The sequence below is a fragment of the Rhipicephalus sanguineus genome, chromosome 3 (assembly GCF_013339695.2).
Source record: "Rhipicephalus sanguineus isolate Rsan-2018 chromosome 3, BIME_Rsan_1.4, whole genome shotgun sequence".
Taxonomy (NCBI): Eukaryota; Metazoa; Arthropoda; class Arachnida; order Ixodida; family Ixodidae; genus Rhipicephalus; species Rhipicephalus sanguineus.
In genome coordinates, this window is record NC_051178.1 from 25,819,245 (window position 1) to 25,832,459 (window position 13,215).

The following is a 13,215-nucleotide window of genomic DNA, read 5'->3' on the forward strand; positions in this document are numbered from 1 at the left end:
ACGTCTGAACCTGCGAAGAATACGTTTTTGTCATCGGCATACAATATTATTTTTTTATGTCCCTCAATATTTACAATATCATTAATGAACAGCAGGAATAGGACAGGTCTAAAGATGGAACCCTGAGGGACACCATACTTAATGTGTTCAACTTGAGAGTGTGTATTGTTTAGATTTATATGTTGCTTCCTGGATGACAGGTAACTTTGTATTAGTTGCACCGTGGTACCCCGGATACCGTAGTACGAAAGTTTGCGTAAAAGCAGATCGTGTTGTATGCTGTCAAAGGCCTTCCTGAAATCCAGAAATACTCCTAATGTATAGATTTTGTTTTCAATGTTCTCTGGAATGTAGTCTTTGATATTGAGTAGAGCAGATTCAGTAGATTTATTTTTACATAACCCATACTGTTCTTTTGCGATTATATTGTTTGCTGTTAGAAAACCTGTAATCCTCTTATTTATAATGCGTTCGGCCATTTTCGCGAATATTGGGAGTACAGATATAGGTCTGTAATTGTTTAGGTTATCAAACGACCCGCCTTTATGGATTGCAGTAACTTTAGCAAGTGCCATTTGGTCGGGAAAAACGCCTGATGATAATAGAAAATTACAAATGTGCGTAAGTGAACTAGCGATAATGTGAGTTATGACCTTTAACGGTTTCGGCTTAATATCATCAGTGCCACACGCACATTGATCCTTTAATAACGAGATTAATTTTTCCACCTCGTGTTGGTTAGTAGGAAACAGGAAAACACCGGATGGATAATCTGAGGCTATATAGCTCTCGCAATATGTTTCCGTGTTGTGCGCTGTAAACTCACCAACTGTAAGAAAATGCTTGTTAAAAGTGTCAGCAATTTCTGATTTACTCATACCCGGTTTTTGATACTTGATTCCTCTCGATACCTTCTTTTTGTTGTCGGCTATCTGAAACATTCAAGAAGTGCCTGACGTCACGAAAATGAGTAAGCGCTATTGGACGGAACACTTATGCAAATTCTCTGTGGAAGCAGAGCGAAGGCTTTGGGCGGAGCTGACATTTTTTGTTAGTTGTCACCGAGTGTAGTAGCAGATGTTTTCTCGCATTGACCGCTGGACTGATTTTGTGTATGCAGGATTGAATCCCTGCCGCGGCGGTTGCATTTTTCGATGGAGGCGAATATGATTGAGACCCGTGTACTTAGATTTAGGTGCATGTTAAAGAACCCCAGGTGGTATAAATTTCTGGAGCTCTCCACCATGGCGTCGCTCATCATGATATCGTGGTTTTGGGAGGTTAAACACCAACAATTATTATTATTCTGTGTGATGGTTAGGTTATCTCCTCGTACCTAAGCCGAATGCCGTAACGCCTATGTGCAAATTACGGGTTTTGCTTTTCCCGCTCGATCCTGCTCTGCAGACTGAGCATAATTTTATTACAGGCTGCGCAGCTGTGCAATACGGTGCCATGTCTTCTTTCGTCCTGTCATTGCAGTGGCGTGTTCGGTGTGACAGATCCCGAGATCCTGGGCGCCGAAATTCCCATCGCGTGCCTGGTGAGTCAGTTCAGTGAGTTCGTTCCATAGATTTTGCTCTGTTGCCATTCAGTCTGGTTGGTGGAGCTGGTGCACTGCAGGGTAAGCGCCCTGTAGTGAAATCAGGTGTCACGTGTAGGCTAACTGGTTTCTGGCCATACCAGAGTTTCACAGCATAACTCTGACAAGACGAAACACACACACACACACACACACACACACACACACACACACACACACACACACACACACACACACACACACACACACACACACACACACACACACACACACACACACACACACACACACACACACACACACACACACACACACACACACACACACACACACACACACACACACACACACACACACACACACGCGCACGCACACAAGAAAAAGAAACAGGGGGGCTCACACGCACGAAAATGACAATCATTCGTGTTTCGAATTCGTGCCTGAAAGTAGCATTTAACACGCAACACTGGAGGGATCACCGATTGTGAAGGAGCATTTTGCATTTTGCTTGGTACTTAGGATTTGTAAACACAGATACACGCTTAAACAACTTAAGCTCAAAGCGACGCTACCAAAAAGAAGATACACATAGGCAGGACGGGTGCGAGCGCCCGTCCCGTCTCTGTGTCTGTTCTTTGTGTTAGCGTTCCTCCTCTGAACTTCAGATTTCCAGGTTCACTTATCGACAGCTAGAACACATATCTGCGTTGAGCTAACACACGCAAAATCGAGGAGCTTCGCTTTTCGAGCCTCCATGGTTCCGAGCAATACGCCACATCATCGTCATCATCATCATCAGCCTGTCTACGCCCACTGCAGGGCAAAGGCCTCTCCCATGTTCCGCCAATCAACCCGGTCCTGCGCTTTCTGCTGCCACGTTATACCTACAAACTTCGTAATCTCATCTACCCACCTAATTTTCTGTCTCCCCCTCACGCGTTTGCCATCTCTTGGAATCCAGTCAGTTACCCTTAATGACCACCGGTTATCCTGCCGACGTGCTACGTGCCCGGCCCATATCCGTTTCTTCTTCTTGATTTCAACTATGATGTCCTTAACCCCCGTTTGTTCCCTGACCCACTCTGCTCTCTTCCTGTCTCTTAAGGTTACACCTATCATTTTCCTTTCCATCGCTCGCTGCGTCGTCCTAAATTTAAGTTGAACCCTCTTTGTAAGTCTCCAGGTTTCTGCTCCGTAGGTAAGTACCGGTAAGATGCAGCTGTTATATACCTTCCTCTTGAGGGATAGTGGTAGATTACCATTCATGATTTGATAATGCTTGCCGAATGAGCCCCATCCCATCCTTATTATTCTAGTTATTTCACTCTCATGGTTCGGCTCCGCGGTTACTACCTGCCCTAAGTAGACGTACTCCTTTACAACTTCCAGTGTCTCGCCACCTATCGCAAAGCGCTGTTCTCTGCCAAGATTGTTCCACATTACTTTAGTTTCATGCATATTAATTTTCAGACCTACTCTTCTACTTTCCGTATTCAGTTCAGTAATCATGAGCTGTAATTCGTCTCCCGCGTTACTCATCAATGCAATGTGATCAGCGAATCGCAGGTTACTGAGATACTCTCCATTAACTCTTATCCCTAATTCTTCCCAATCTAGGGCCCTGAAAACCTCCTGTAAACACGCGGTGAATAACATTGGAGAGATCGTGTGTCCCTGCCATACGCCCTTCTTTATTGGGATTCTGTCGCTTTCTTTATGGAGGACTATAGCGGCTGTGGATCCGCTGTAGATTTCTTCCATTATGTTTATATAGGCTTCGTCGATGCCCTGATTCCGCAGTGCCTGCATGACTGCTGATGTCTCCACCGAATCAAATGCCTTCTCGTAATCTATGAAGGCTATGTATAGGGGTTGGTTGTATTCCGCGCATTTCTCTATCACCTGATTGATCGTATGAATATGGTCTATTGTTGAGAAGCCTGTACGAAATGCTGCCTGGTCCCTTGGTTGATTGAACTCTAATGTCGTATTAATTCTGTTAGCAATTACTTTTGTAAATAGCTTGTAGACAACGGACAGTAAGCTTATGGGCCTGTAGTTTTTCAGGTCCTTGACGTCCCCTTTCTTATGGATCAAGATGATGTTGGCATTCTTCCAAGATTCTGGTATCCTCCCCGTCGAGAGACACTTCGTATACAGGGTGGCCAGTTTTTCTAACATAATCTCTCCACCGTCTTTCAGCAGGTCTGATGTTACCTGATCCTCACCAGCTGCTTTGCCTCTTTGCATCCCCTTTAGGGCTTTCTTTAGTTCTTCTGTCAATACTGGTGGGATGTCAGATTCCTCTGCGCTATTACTGCTTCTTACGTTATCATCCTGACTGTCTCGGCTGCTGTACAGATCTCTGTAGAACTCTTCCGCTACCTCAACTATTCTATCCATATTGTTTGTGACCTTGCCTTCCTTGTCCCTTAATGCATACATCTGATTTTTGCCTATGCACAGTTTTACATCACTGAAAATATCGGGTTTTACGCGGCCAAAGGTAAATTAAATAGCTATGAGTATTGCGCTCAACAATGGTCACGGGACGCAGCCTTTCGATTTAAGACCCACCTTTATACAGCCGTCACCACTTCTTCTTTCAGTCTCCTTTGCTTCATTTAACGTGCAGGGTGCACGTACTGTGTCATCTCTGCGTTTCTAATGATAGCCTCTCGGAAAGGCGACGCGGCCATTATGGTTATAGCCCTTCATTTTGTCCACAGAGTTTCCTCAATTTTATGGCGTATTCACGGTGCGCCAACGTACAGCTGTAGCCATGGCGGCTTGTATCTCATGCCCACGCATACCAAATATGAAAATCCAGTATGGTCATACGGTGATACATCAAATCATTCGTTAATCGACGCACCTACGCGTGAAACTTTTGTGTCTAATACTTCCTCCGATCTAATCGCAGACGCGCTAATGCGTACCGCTCATTTCTGCAGAAAAGCATCCGTGGAGGCTTTCTTTGAAAGCGGGTAAACGTACGCGTGGAGAAATACATTTATTGAAATCATTTTTCTCCCACTCATATTCATACTGAACTTTTTTAAATACTAAAAAAATGCAGCTCCATGACTGTGTAAACTGAGGAACTTCGTAGCACGGGCTCCCAGCGATTCCCCTTCTATACACTGTTAGTCTGTCAATGAATGATCTGTCGCAGGAGTTCGTAACACCGGCGCCGGAGAAGCGTCGGTGGGAGGAGCAATCGAGAGCTTGGCGAGGTGCTTGGCGCCCTCTCTTGCGTGGCGCGGGTGTCAGCCCCATGTTGCCGAAGTGTTTTAGCTATTAAGTTAATTATGGCGATTAATTGTTGGTTATTTCTGATAATGTTTTATTTTAAATCTTGATCGTTTATTTGAACCCCGTTTTGATCATTGCTAGCCTTGTTTTAGGCCTGTAATGGCCACTTGATTTTGAGCGTGATCACGCCACATGAGGTCTATGAATGGAGGACAAGCCGGGCCCCTAAAGTGTTACGCACTTAAGGGCCCCTCACCAGGCCACATAAGAAATTCTGCTTAGGCACTGGTAGTTGTTGCTTGCCCAATGAAGAGCGTTGCACCACAAGAATTTTTCGAGTTGATTCATTACGAGCTGAGAAAACCAATGTTTTGAAGCGGCGCGAAATCATGACGCGAGGAGGGAAGCTTGAAACCCTTGCCACGCGACCCGTGCAGCATTTGCAAGCCACATTCTTTCCCCGCCCTCTTCGCTATTGGAGCCGGAGGATCACATGACGCAGACGCATCGACACGTCATGCGCACGCAAGGTCGCGTGTGCATGACGTGCCCGAGCCGCCCGAGCTGTGTTGTGTTGTTTCGGCGTTCTCTGTAGTGTACTGCCTGTTTCTGCGGGATGGATCCTTCAGTGCGTGCGTTGTAGAGGCTGGCACGGATCACGGATCCTTGCCGCGACACACCACGTCGCACTGCTGGAACTGCTGTCGGGGACGATGCACTAAAAACGCGCCAAGCGTTGTCACGATTGGCGCCTGCACGACGCAGCAACTGCAAGAACACGAACGCCTGCGAAGCGGAGGCAGGCTAGTCTCGCATCTCGCTGCGATTCGAAGTAAAAAGAAATACATATGAATACGCACACATTGCGTTTGCGTGTTTTATTATTTCTTTTAACTTTCTACTCAAGCAACATATTACACAAATTACGCATGTCGCCTCGAATAATTCTCGCGGTGTCACGGGCTGCTGTGAGCGATGTCAGAGCACAGATAACTACGCAAGCATATTCCTTGTTGTACGTTGTCCCCTCCATCTAGGGGTGTGCGCCCGCGAGATGAAGGGCAAGTGGCGTTCATTTGGAAAATTCGCCCCCTTCCGCGGCGCGTAGCTATAGTGTACTAGAATATTCTCCTAGTGGCGCGTCCTCGAGGGAGGGACAATAAGCCGGTTGAAGCAAACGCCAGTAAACGCCACTGGTGGCGTTGCTGCGCCTTTTTCTAGTCGCCGAGCCGGTTCGGGCTGGTTGGGGCCGGTTCGGACGCGCTTTGCGACTGCTTACTTCGTTCGTCTGTAGTGCGACGCTATGGGCCTAGTGCGCTGCAGTTTTGACTGAACAAGTGGCGCCGCCCGCGGCGCGGCGCGTTTCTAGTCAGTCGCGGCTGAGAGCGGGTGCCTACGGGCGGAACCATAGCAACTCGAAAGGACGAAGCTAATTCGCGGTGAAACAGGTGTGTAACTATGTATTGTGGCGTGTATCGCTGTCGCAACAGCTACAGAAACACTGTCGTTAAGCTGCCAGAAATAAAATTATATGGATTTCTATGGAAGGCTCACGAGAACGAGCGATGACAGCGTCGGATAAGGGCGGTGCGACGTGCGAGATAAACAGACGCTCTTAATTTTTTAATGCTTTCCTTGCTATTACTGCGCATATTTGCTCGTTGTGGTGATTAAGTATGCCTTCTTTTTAGCCCCGATGGAGGTCTTAGGCAGCTCGTGAAGCACCGAAACCGCACATGCAGTGCCCACTTCTTGCGCAATGATGAGAGAAGCTCGAAAGCCCTGCATTCTGCCTGTGTGTTCCGACACGTTTTCCTTCGTGCTATGGGATAGGTGACAGCGTGACCCTGCGACGAAGCGTTAAACATCCTCGTATCTAGAAGGGGACGCGGCGATGGCCAGAGCCACGCGCATGACAGGTCTGTGCAGGATGTGTGCTCGCACTTGTTGACAAACATATACAAGGCGGCGACGAGCTTGCTTACACCATCTTCAGCGTCCACCCTTGCATCTGCACCTTGCTCCCACAATGTGCAATTGGGTCTATAGGCGGCTGGGAAAATGTGCAGAAATCATCGAAAAGTCCGAAGGGAACGAGTCAGCGTAAAAAAAAAAGTGAGAGGAACGAACGTTTTTTCTCTTGCTTAGCCCAAACATCAACTAACACACGCAGACTGATTAATAGCAAGAAGCCCTGCTGAATAGCGAGAATGGATGGAAAAGTCAAATGTAGCTCTTCGCGTAATGGATGAGGGAAGAAAAAGCACGAGCCGAGCGTGCCGAGCGTTGGCGATGTTGCCGGATGGAGGCGCATCTTCGTCAAAATGCCTTTAATTTAATGTAAATATTAGAAGACCTTGATAAAACTTTGATGACCTGAAGGCGGACGTCCTAGTCGACGCTCTTCACACACTTGCAACTGACTTCGAAGGGTCCCTTTGCTGACACAGTTTGCTCCCTGACGCCGCAAACATGGTTAGCGGCGTAAAGATCACTGCCGCGAAGAAGACTGCTTTTATTTTAAATAACTTTCTACGTATTCAGTTCCGCGGAATCGACACAATCACGAGCGCTGCTCGTTCCGCAATACCATTGCTCTGCTCCCACAGAGCGGCGTTCGCAGCATGCCGCGACGGGATCACGCGCGCGGCCGCTACTCGCGGCGCTGACTGTCCTAGCGCCGCAGAGCCACCATACCAGCTGTCGAGGCCTATACTTTCAACGTGGTAGCACTTGTGAAAAAAAACGGCGGAGTACTTGTTTTTGTTTTCTTTTTTTCTCAGACGCTTCTATGTACGACGCTAAAAAGAAAAAGAGAGTATCGTTGTACGCCGTGAAATGGTGTAAGAGAACGCCGGAATAATTTTGTTTAGATGCGGTTCCGTAACCGATAACAAAGTACAAAAATTTTATCACAATCAATGTGTGTCTGTCGAGGCCTTTATTTATTTGTACGCCTTCTGGCATAGGAACGCAGCGCAGACGTTGCTGTGCACTTTTATGTAGTTTGTGACCAGCACGCGATTTAAATGTGATAGATATTGCGCCATAGAAGAAAAACAGGTCCGTACATGCTGGGCTTGTGCAATGTATGATAAAAATTGCGAACACATACTGCTGAGGCGATGTCCCGAACTGCAATGAATCCTTAGAAGAGAAAATTGAGCGAGTTAATATTGATTCATATTTAGGGCTGTGCAGCGCTCACAAAAAGGGACAAGGAACAGAAGAAGTACACAGGACAAGCGCTGACTCTCAACTGAATTTAGGGCTGCACAGCCCTAAATATGATGCAATGAATGCGCCGGCCTGCAGCCTTTACGCTAGCAGACGACGTTGTCGATACTAGTGTGTTGACGTGGTTTTCAGAAACTTTCTTTACACTATACTACAGTAAATACAGTCTTTTTCTTCTGTAATAAAAGAATCCGTTGCATAAGGAACGCCTACAAACACGGACAACGTCAAACGCACCGGGAGACAGCGGCCGGTCTACTAGAAAAAGGCGCAGTGGCGGCACCTGGTGGCGTCTACACAAACGGGCACGCGCGGTCCTTCCCGGACGCGTCACTAGGAAATTGTTCTAGTACACTATACGCCTAGCGTTGCAAATCTTGGCAGTCGTGATCATGAGCGCCCAGTGTATACATTGCTTTTGTCAGCTCGAAATGCTCAGACCTGGTGGGGGGGCCCTTTAAAAATGCAACCAGCTGTTAGTGGAGAAGGCTTTGTCTCACATAAGTGGGTGACTATGGTTACGATATGAAGTTTTCTAGTTGTTCTTTTTGGATCGGACTACGCGCTGCATTCGGTCATGCCCCCTTGTGTTCCGCTTGCTGTTCGACGTAGGCGGGTGACCAGCAGGCATCGGCGTTCGGCGAGTGCTGCTTCATGGCAGGAGACGTCAAGTGCACCATGGGCACGGGCACCTTCTTCAACGCCAACACGGCGGACCAGCCGCACGCGTCCACCGTCGGTGAGGAAGCACTGCTGCCGCAGTTCCGTTGACCTCGTTGATTATGTCGCACAGCATGAGCAGCATTCAAGTATCCTCGGGCTACTTGGCTCTAAAAACTTCGCGACCGTAACGTAAAGTATTACCCTCCATGGGAACATACTAGACCTGATTTTCTTGAGAAGTCGCTTTTCCCCGGAAGAAATAAAAATAGAGGTAACAGACGGAATATCCGACCACAAGATGGTGATGTGTAGTATACAAGTGAATAACATAGGCTCCAAATCGGTGCTGAAATCCTCTCCCGACTTTCACAATGCTGACGATACTAGCATTATCGACCACCTTGCACACGAACTATCCTCCTTCAACGTAATTTCCTGCCAGGCGTCAAGCGATATTAAAACATTATGACATATGTTCAAAGGTATTGTCTCACATTGCATTCAGAAGTTCGTACCCTTAAAAGCAAAAAAAAAAAAAACAAAACACACACACACACACACAGGACGAGCGCGAACTATCATGCATCACAGCTCGACACTTGAAGCGCACTGCTCACACATAAAGCAGGACGCATGAAACCAATAAACAGGTACACACAGGACGAGCGCGAACTAACTGTCACAGTTGTTTAATAACGTTTGCTGTCGGTCTAGTTGGTGCATAGCTGAACTTCACTTGATGACACAAATGTTAAGACAGGAACGTAGAAGACACATAAGTGCGCTTGTCCGTGTCTTACGTGTTTTCTACGTTCCTGTCTTACCATTTGCGCCATCAATTGAAGTTCAGTCACAGTTGTTACTTATTTCTGTTTGAACAGCGCGCTCCTTTCGCAAACGCGGCCGCTGCAGCGAGCGAAGTGACCTTCGTACGCTCTGTGACTTCAGCGCGGACATCGCGGGGAAAGCACAAGACAGACAACCCCCCGCTCCACCCCCGCCCGCCCCCTTCTTTCCTCGGATAAGCGCACGAACGCGACCATGCCATGTAGCGCGAAGAGAAACGGCGTTCGCAGGAGCGGGGCGAGCTGGCCGACGCCTTTAAGTGCGCCCGTTGCGCTCCTAGCGCCATCTCGCTGGTAATGAAGAAACGCTTATAAGCGCCTGCCGTCTCTGGGTACTGCGGTAAAGGGTGTGTATATAACGCTCGCCGTTAGCCACCTGGACGATCTGCGCTTTGTGGCATAGTGGTTAGAGCTACGCGCTGCGAATCGAGAAGGCGCTGGTTCGATTCCGCGCTTCGGACGCTTTTTTTCGAAATTATTTTTCTTTTGGACTTTTATATAAATATATATACATACTTATAAATATACGCAGCATGACGGCGGCGACGGCAAAATCCAGCCGAGACTGCCCATATAATTGCTATCGCAATAATATAAAGAAACACAACCCATGGATAACGCGTCATGCCTTTCAGGCAAAACGAAAAGTGAAGCGACTAAGAAAATAACTTAAGAAGCAATTTACTACGTCAACAAAAAACAAGCTTGACGATGTCATGATTAGTCTGACAGTAACTTTAAAGGCCGTAAGAGAAAACTTGTTTACTCAGGAACTGAATAACTTCATAAAAACATCACCTACAAAATTCTGGAACTACCTCAACCCTAAGTCATCCGATGAAAAAACAGCTTCCCCGAGCGAAAGCCTAGCTACTGTGAACGCTCTTAATTTCAATCTGTCTTCACACACGATAATGGCAGTGTACCTGATATGAATAAAAACACGAAGACGCCGACCACAAGAGAGTAACAGTTAAAAATGTAACAAGACGTTTCGGCACCCAGAACGGGAGCCTTGTTCACAGATTGTGAACAAGGCTCCCATTCTGGGTGCCGAAACGTCTTAGTACAATTTTTTATTTTTATTCTCTTGTGGTTGGCGTCTTCGTCTTTTTATTCAATGATTCTCCCCGACCAGACGGGCATCCGCCGAAGCCTTGATTTCATATACCTGATATGGATGCATGTGCTAAGAAGTATATAGAACCTATTACAGTCACTGAGCCCGGTGTCCTTAATCTTCTGCTTAATTTGGATTCCAAGAAAGGCTCTGGGCCTGATAATATGCCTAACGCATTTCTGAAGAGATACGCAGAATGGGTCGCAAAGTATATATGTTTAATCTTTGACAAGTCGTTATCAACTGGTACGATTCCAAAAGAATTGATGTCCGCTCGAATCACTCCTCTACACAAATCAGGAAACAGGCACGATGCAGCAATTTCAAGCCTATCTCAAGAACGTGCGCAGCGTCTAAAATATTTGAACATATTATTCTTAAACACACAGCATCGTTCCTTGACGCTGAATCCATCCTAACGCCGTTCCAACATGGCTTTCGCCGTGAAATATTTACGGTGACACAACTTTTGGAACTTGTTCACGACCTGCCTCTGCGCATCGATTCCAGAAAACTAGTTGACCTTATACTACGATATTTTCCAAAGGCATTCGACCTAGTGACTCATCAAAAACTAATTTATAAGCTTAAGCTAACGATAGGTAACGGCTCCATAATTAATTGGGTAACTGATTACTCTAGAGAGCGTTTACAGTTTTTCGAAATTGACGGCCAGTCGTCTGATACTGCCGAAGTGATATCCGGTGTTCCACAGGGTTGTGTTTCGGCTCCGGTTCTTTCTTTAATCTTCATCAACGACCTACCTGCCAATATACATGTCAACGTGAGATTTTCTGCAGACGACTGCATTATCTATAATGTAATCAGCACGCATGAAGATCATCTAGCCCTTGACTGCGCTTTACAAACAGTAACGAAATGGTGTTCCGACTGGCAAATGACATTAAATGCGAAAAAATCAACCCTACTCATAATATTGAGAAAAAAGAATAAATAGTTATTCCCGTATAAAATTAAGAACACGGAATCAAGCCCCATTACTGAACATAAGTACCTGGGATTAGCTATAACTGAGCACCTTAGATGGAGTAGTCATGTAAGCCACATAACAGCGACCGCGCTCAAACGACTCTTCTTCATCCCACGCCACCTTCGATTAGCCGCCATAGGTACCAAACTGTTGGCTTATAATGCATTTGTCAGACCGATACTGGAGTATGCAAACATCGCATGGTTTCCTTTTACTAAACAAGACATCGCTAGACTTGAAGGCATACAAAGAAAGGCAGTCAGGTTCATTTTTAACAAGTGTGGGCCACATGAATCACCTACGGTGTTAAAGGAAACTGCTGGTATAGATACACCTCAGCGCCGAGCCAAAATAGCTAGACCGAAATTTATGTACTTACTTATACATAAAAAAGTAAATATTGATGCCACTAACTTCATAACAAGCTTACAAACACGCCCTACCAGACATAACCATACAAAGATGTTCACTGAATACGCCTTCCATAAGCCTGTTTCGAAAATTCATTTTTTCCATTGACCGTTAGAGGTTCTTAAACAGCGCGTAATGACCAGGCCACAAGCAAGAGAACACCGAGAACACCACGAGCGCGCTCGTGGTCTGCGCTCGTGGTGTTCTCTGTATTTTCTTGCTTGTGTCACGGTCATTTCGCGCAGTTTAAGAACGACTAACAGCAATGAACCAACTAGCCCGCCAGAACGTATTACTGAATTCTATTGACCATAAGGGAATGGAGTAACCTTCCTCTACATATCATAGAAAGCACATCACGAACACAGTTCTTAACTGCACTTGAAAGCGAACCTTGAACCTTGTTAGATGGTTATGTTGTTTTTCCCCCTCCTATTGATGTATGAAACTACACCTGTCACCTGTTTGTTCCCAATGCATTTTTTTGCTCTTATTTTTCTTTTCGCACACTTGAAGTCCCACAGTATGCATTTGTCGCCTGGCGCTGAAGCACCACTGTGTAAAAATGCTTACACCTTGGTCTCATGATATTTTTCTTTTCTTCTTTTCCCCTTCACTAGGGTTTCATTTCACTATGCGAGCCCATTTTGTTTATATTCACATGATACTAATCGCTCTTGTGCTGCACTTTCTTTTTATTTATTTGTTGTTGCCATTCTATCACAATTTGCGTTATTTTGTATTCAACTACCGTAAATGCCCTCCTGCTATGATCCCTTTGGGATTGGCAGTACTTATAAATAAAAGTAATAACAGTTGGGGTCTTATGTAAATGTAGCATATGACATTGGCGTATCGCAAAGGAAGAAACGCACGGCAGTAGAGTTGCGAAGGTAAGTGACTACAGTTTAAACTCGATCTAACAAAACCGGATTTTACGAGCTTCCCGATTCAACGAACAAATTTACATTCTAGGGCAGGTACCGATAGGGTTAAATGTGTTCATCAACTCGAATTGACGAAGTAATCACGGCACTAAACCCGATTAACGAAGGTTATCCAGAAATAAATGAGTTCCTCATTTTGACGCAGGGCGTGCACTGTGACACTATCGCATTGAAGCTTCTAGCCGCCCTGTTATTCGTGTCGG

The 13,215-nt window shown here is 46.0% G+C and overlaps 1 protein-coding gene across 1 annotated transcript in view; it reads left to right on the forward strand.

Moving 5' to 3' along the window:
• Positions 1 to 13,215, forward strand: part of LOC119386509 (putative glycerol kinase 5) — a 177,157-nt gene that overhangs the window by 114,004 nt on the left and 49,938 nt on the right. Inside the window, exons 10-11 of the mRNA XM_037653776.2 lie at positions 1,483 to 1,543; positions 8,648 to 8,774. Of these exons, the coding sequence (XP_037509704.1) occupies positions 1,483 to 1,543; positions 8,648 to 8,774 (188 nt within the window). The remainder of the gene's footprint in view (positions 1 to 1,482; positions 1,544 to 8,647; positions 8,775 to 13,215) is intronic.